The 7,019-nt window shown below is 39.7% G+C and overlaps 1 protein-coding gene across 1 annotated transcript in view; it reads right to left on the bottom strand.

The window, feature by feature from the left end:
* The window catches only part of nfascb (neurofascin homolog (chicken) b), a gene marked incomplete in the record, with an annotated part of 26,516 nt that overhangs the window by 7,130 nt on the left and 12,367 nt on the right, over positions 1-7,019 (bottom strand). The window contains 9 exon segments of the mRNA XM_014010907.1: positions 2,019-2,136; positions 2,928-3,150; positions 3,258-3,328; positions 5,465-5,662; positions 5,748-5,849; positions 5,935-6,059; positions 6,178-6,325; positions 6,411-6,574; positions 6,663-6,774. Coding sequence (XP_013866361.1) covers positions 2,019-2,136; positions 2,928-3,150; positions 3,258-3,328; positions 5,465-5,662; positions 5,748-5,849; positions 5,935-6,059; positions 6,178-6,325; positions 6,411-6,574; positions 6,663-6,774 — 1,261 coding nt within the window.

Raw genomic sequence — 7,019 nt, 5'->3', positions numbered from 1 at the left:
ACATAAAACAGCATTTTAATAACAACTAAAGGTGACATAGATACTTTATTATGGTATAGTATTTAAATATATGCCTGAGAAACACATAATATTGGCCCTTTAAAGAACATAATCTCCCGAGACTTTAGGGTCACGTGTTCAAATCAAAGCAAAATAATACGAGTTGTTGTTGTTAGTCACTAGTGCGGAAAAAAATGGATGAAAAACGAGCGAACAAGGAAASAAAAAGTTATTATTTTCACCCGGAGTGGGAGGAGGACTATTTTTTTGTTTGTTTTTTCTAATTCAAAGTCTATTTGCTTCAAATGTAATTCGAGCACTGCCTTATGCAAACAGGGTAACTTGGAGCGGCATTTCAAGACGATGCACAAACGGTACGAGATGGATTTCCCCTCCTAAACGTTCTTTACAGACTCAGAAAGTGCGGGAGCTGAAAAACAAGCTTGTAGCCCAGCAATCGATTTTCACTCAGCCCAGCACATGGTAAGGCTGCTACGATAGCCTCATACCATATTAGCCGCATCCTGGCTAAACACAAGAAGTCTTTCAGCKATGGAGAAGTCATGAAAGAAGCGTTTATTGAGGCTGCAGATGCACTTTTTCATGATTTAAAAAGTAAAAGTGTGATTGTGTCTGCAATTAAAGACATGCAGTTGTCCACACAAACAGTGACACGGTGATGAGAGGGAGTGGATGTGGATGTGCAGGAGCAGCTAAAAAAGGATGTCTAACAATGTGAGATTTCACCTTTTTTTGTAGGTAATTATATGGTTAAGTAGATAGTTTTGTTTGACAATACTTTAAAGGGGACCTATTATGCAAAATTCACTTTTTAAAGGTTTTTTTAGTCAACTTTGGGTATGTACTTCTTAAAAAACAGTCCTAGGACCAAAAACATGCACCSAGAGGCATTTTTACTGTGAGTAAATGTATTTTTTAATGTATATAAACGACAAGTTTTATACTTCCGTCATTTTGTGATGTCACAAGCCGTATGACAACCCACCAGAACCTGAGTTCAGCCCCTTACCTAGCAACCCCCGGGTGAGACTCCACCTCCTCAATATAAACAGCCGTCACCGCGTTGTTGTGTATTGCGCAGCTCATTTCACAACAAGTCTCCAATAGGGCAATGAGTGTAATCAGTGTTGGACCAGAGAGTGGGAGACCAGGGTTCAAGACTGGCATGGACACTATTTAATTATTTTATTTATTTTTGTTTGTTATGAACACATTTTCTCATGTACCTCTATTGTTTAGCTTATTAAAGCCTTGTTTAAGCCTATTTGTTCGAGTTTCTGAGGTATTTCGACCGCTGCTGCTCCCTGCTCTGGTAACAGCATGCAGACTGAGCACAGAGCAGAGGAGGGAGAAAAAAAAGAAGCTGCCACCACAACTCTACCTCTGGGTCTCATATGGTTGTACAACGGAGCTTCTGCTATTGTTAGCCATGCTAATGTAAACGCTGGCTTTGGAGGGCGGAGTTAATGTCAACAGATTTTTGGAGGGCGTTACCAACAGAGCTCATTAACATAAACAGCTCTTCTGAACGTAAGTCAGAGCAGGCAGAACTAGAAAATGGGAAATTTTATTATCTGAGAATTATTTTGTGCTTTAAATTGAATGAACATGGTCTGGATAGCCCACAGACATACCATAAAAATTTTTTAGGACCCATAATTGGTCTCCTTTAAATTAAATAAAACTAGCAACACATTACATTCTGTTTTATTTACTTTAAAGAAGTGAGGAGTAGGGAGATGAAAAATTATGTTTGCTTTTTTTGATACTGAGACTGGACGAGTAGATCTCGGCAAACTGCCCACTTCAAAAGTAGATCTTGGTTCAGAAAGGGTTGGGCACTCCGGACAGCATGCTGAAATTCTTGCATTTTCTCCCCCTTTATTTGATTGTCATGAAATTAAACCATGTCCTGTGCTTAATCATTATTACCAGTGGACCACTTGTGACTTTTTTTGTCTATTTTGTACATTATCACTTGTACTTTAACTAGACACACCTTGTATTCTTTCAGTTCTCCCATAAGAGATTCACGTCCCACCGAGTCCCAATGAATCGTAACCTGAGTGCTCTCTATGTTGGACACTCTCAGGTTCAAGGGGGCAGCAATTGGACCTTTGGAAAAAACAGAAGTGGCGTTCTTCAAAAACAAAGCAAGTGATGGAGGTACAATTTGTAAGACAGATGAAACCATGACTCCACACAGTAGGTGTTTCTTTTCTGAGGCTGTGTACGATTCCCAGCAGTATTTAGTCCACCATAAAACACACACACAAAAAGTGAAGTATAGGTGCAAAAACTCAAATTTGTCCATATAAAAATGACGTAAGACACCTGCATTGAGTTCAAGAGGCTCACTGAATTATTTGAAAACCAAAAAATTTGCACCAATAATTCTGAATTACTTCCATAGTTTCAACATCTCAATAAATTATGGCAAATTATAAAACCGAGAAAATAATGAAGTTTTTTAAAGTTTATTCTGTGATACCTCACTGTACTGTGCAATATGCTGTTAGGAAAAGTGTGGGAATCTCTTTCTGAGGAACATAGCTAGCACCTTGAGGCCTAGTCACACYACAATGATTTTGACAACTTATGCCAACTTATGAAAATTTTGTTGACTATTTTACTTAAATCAGTTACATATTTGATATAATTAGCATTACAGTATTTATAGGTCCGAAAGAGGCTTCAATGAATTTTTTCCCCATTCCATCTTCATCTTAGATATCTTTAGTGCTGGATAAATTTTTCATAAGTTGGCATAAATTGTCTAAATGTTTAAAGTGTGACAGGACCTTAACAAAAGTACACCTAAAATGTGTTTGTTGACACATTTTTTGTGGTTCCTCTCAATTTCTCACATCTACCAAAAATGTAATTCAATGAATTGAGAGACTTACGGTCTTCACCAGAGTAACCAGTGACCACAGGTGACTCTGGTCCCAGCCCAAAGTCGTTGACAGCCTGGACTTTGATCTCATAAGGGGTGAAGGTATCTGCATCATAGATGTAATATTTCAACCACTTTGTGGTTGCATTTTTCCACTCTTCTCGGGAGTCTCTCCTTCTCCACCACACCAAATATTTTAGGTGTGGTCCATTCCACTCTCTGTAGGCCAAAGGCTGCAAACGCAGCAAACACTTGGTTCATATTAGGATATTTTGTGTTAAAAGATCTCGAACTTGAGGTTCTGAAGATTAATAAATAGTTTTATCTGAAGCTTAATTACCTCCCAGCTGATTTCCATGTTATTTCTCCACGTTCCCACACCTTTCACATTCTTTGGTATGGCATCTGGAGCTGTGTAAGAAAATCAATTCATTAGTATAAGATTTTGGTTCAAAAATAGTTCCTGTTTCTGGGAAATATTGTACATTTATGTAAACAAATTGATTGAAAACGCCATTTGTAAGTGCAGCTTTACTATCTAATTTTAAATAACTAAGACTATTTTTTTTTTACCAACTATTAAGAAAAGTCTGAAATCTTTGTTCATTAATTCACCTAATGGTATGCTTCAATGTCAGATATTCATAACGTAAGGCAAATGTGTATACTCTATATTAAACTCTAAGTTTACCAAATTGCATCTTTACAGGGTCTTGGCAAGGTCTTTCCTATGATAAAAGTAATAAATCATGGAGAAGTGTGAAGATTACCCACACTGCAGCAAACTTGGGGTGGTACATTATTGTGGTGGAAGGATATCAGAGCCCTGTGGGGGGTAGCTATGATACTAAGCCCACGCATGGCTTGGTGAGCAGAACTTGAAGCAGGACTGGCCATGCTGGCCTCATGTCTTGGTCATGMCAGTGACTGTAACAAGTTCATGAAAGCAATTCCTCTACAACATTTTCATAGGTTTCGTAGGTCATAGAAAGCATAGTGGGGTCGTCATCTAATGTGAAGTGTGGCCTTAGAAATGTAGCAAACTGCACAGATGCAGATCGATATACTTGTTTTGTTAAATGTAATGCTTATTCTAGTAAAAAAACAGAAATGTTGCTTGTTCATATGGTCTCTAATGACAACTCATTTTTGTGCAGTTGTTCTGCTGAAAAATGGTGTTGCTCAAACCTTTTTAGCATCTCCAAAACCTACGGCACTAGAGTTATGCCTGATGAATTGAATGGCTTTTATCTTGGTTTGAACAATCACTGACTGACACAAGATACATCAGAAATCCACACATGCCTGAATAACTTTAGGGGCTTCACATATGATCTGTATGGCACAGACATGAAACTATAAATCCAGCTTTTCAAACTATCCATCCATCCTTCTATTATCTTCCGCTTTATCCAAAGTCAGGTCGCAGGGGCAGCTTGTTGAGCAGGGAAGCTCTGATCTCTCTTTCCCCAGCCACCACTTCCAGCTCTTCAGGGAGGACTGCAAGGAGTTCCCAGGCCAGCCGAGAGACATAGTCTCTCCAGCATGTCCTGGGTCTTCCACGGGGTCTCCTCCCAGTTGGACATGCCTGAAACACCTCCCTAGGGAGGCGTCCAGGAGGCATCCTTACTAGATGCCTAAACCATCTCAACTGGCTCCTTTTGATGTGGAGGAGCAGTGGCTCAACTCTGTCTGTCATGGATAACTGAACTTCTTACTCTATCTCTGAGTCCAGCTACCTTGCAGAGATTACTCATTTTGACTGCTTGTATCCATGATCTTGTTGTTTCAGTCACTACCTAAAGTTCGTGACCATATGTGAGGGTAGGAACGTAGACTGATCGGTAAAGACAGAGCTTTGCTTTACAGCTCAGCTCCCTCTTCACCAAAACAGATGGTACAGAGTCCGCAACACTATGAAAACTGCACTGATCCATCTATCAATCTCATGCTCCGTTCTTTCCTCACTGGTGAACAAGACCCCAAGATACTTGAACTCCTCCACTTGAGGCAGAACTTCACCCCCAACCCGGAGAGAGCAATCCACCCTTTTCCGACTGAGGACCATGGACTCAGATTTGGAGATGCTGATCCTCATCCCAGCCACTTCACACTCAGCTGCGAACTGCTCTAGTGAGAGCTGAAGATCCTGGCACGATGACGCCAACAGAACCACATCATCTGCAAACAGCAGAGACGAAATCCYGAAGCCATCGAGCCGGAMTCCCTCTGGCCCCTGGCTGCACCGAGAAATTCTGTCCATGTAAGTTATGAACAAAATTGGTGACACTGGGCAGACCTGACAGAGTCCAACTCCCTCTCTGAAGGGATCTGACTTACTAATAGCAATGAGAAACAAACTCTTGCACCACTTTCAAACTACTACAAACAAAATGAAAATGGTCTAAGTAAAGTTTATCTGTTGAAAGACTTTCTCTTTGCATCGCATCTCATGTTTCCCATCATAATCTAATCACTGGAAAATGGCTGTGTTAGTTTGCTGTCTTGGATTTTACTAGTCATATATCTTATTAGCATCACACTCACGTGCACCACTGGACTGAAAGCGCTTCGACGGACGACTGGGGCGACTTGTTCCAATTTCATTAGCAGCAATGACTCTGAACTCATAGTAAGTGAAAGGCTGAAGATGTAGAATGACTGAATTGAGGTTCCCTGGGTATGTCGATAAGTTTTTCCACTTTCCAGGTAACCAGTCATCATCATCGTACTGGATTAGGTACTCTGTCATAAAGCAGAAAATTTAGCCAATCATGCAGGTGAATTTAACAAAAGTAATAATTTTTTTTGTGTTTATTATTGCTTGAACCTGTTATGGGGCTGTGGTTACTGTCTCCAGGAACCCAGCTGAGTCGTACACTACGTTCATATGGATCTGATAACTCCAGATCAGTTGGAGGATTTGGACGGTCTACATAAAAAGAAGAACAATTAAAATGCAGACCAAGCTGTGGAACTGATGTACAATTATATTTTTTATTTATTCAGGGTCCTACCCATCACCATTAGGTGTGCTGAGACAGACTTCTGCTCCAGCTCATTCTTGATGACACAAGTATAATTGCCCTCATCACCTCTGTTTACATTAGTAATGACCAGATTGGATTCGTCCAAAGAAACTCTGAGAAAAATATATAAATATGTGCTTATATAAATGACATGAAACAAAATGTTTACCTGTAGGTTGTACAAAGAAGCTTATTTTTAAATGAGTAAACACTTTTTCCAAAAATACGAACCTCCAGTTAAGAGAGAGTTCCTTTTTGTTTTTCATCCACAATGTCGTGACAGGAGTGGTGGTGTCTGCTTTTACTCCACACTCGAGGCGAACGTCACTTCCACGCACGACTTTCATATTCTGTGGTCTTGTGACAATTATTATGGGCTCTGAGAAAAACAGATGACAATTGTCGAGCTATTAAAACACCTAATTATGTGGATCAGTTTCTGTCTGTGTGACTGAGATCTTGACCTTTGACCTCTACTCGAACTTGATCTTCATCTCTTCCCGCGATGTTGCTGATCACACACAGATAAGTTCCCTCGTCTTCTATCCGAATGCGTTTGATTTCCAAAGTCCCATTACTGTGGGTCTTAAACCGATTTCCCTCAAGGGTTCCTTGTCCGTATTTAGACCTGTGATAATCAATCCATTAATATTCACAGAAACTACACTTTTGTTAATTCACGTTGCACATTAAATTACTCAGTGTTATAATCTTACCATCGCAGCTCAGGCACCGGAGACCCGAAGTAACGGCAGTCTAAGAAGGTGCGACTTCCTTCCGTCACCCTGATGTGCTCATTTCTGGGACCGAGAATACGTGGAGTTGCATCTAAAGAAGCAAAAACCAACAGAATTCATGAATGACACATTTCTGAATTTGGGTTTGAGAGAAAATATTTGTTCTTACAATAAAATATGCCCACATAATGTGAACACAAATTTTTTATGTTGCAATTCAGGTTTACACACATGTCAACCCCTTTGGACATTTATCTGTTTACTGAAAAAAATGATTTTTGGTGTAGAAAAAATTATTTAATTAAATGTTACAAATGTTACAGATTTGTATAGCAC

Source organism: Austrofundulus limnaeus, unplaced genomic scaffold, assembly GCF_001266775.1.
Source record: "Austrofundulus limnaeus strain Quisiro unplaced genomic scaffold, Austrofundulus_limnaeus-1.0 Scaffold75, whole genome shotgun sequence".
NCBI classification, from domain to species: Eukaryota; Metazoa; Chordata; class Actinopteri; order Cyprinodontiformes; family Rivulidae; genus Austrofundulus; species Austrofundulus limnaeus.
Note: the sequence above shows the minus strand (reverse complement) of the source record. Positions and strands in the feature narration are given on the sequence as shown.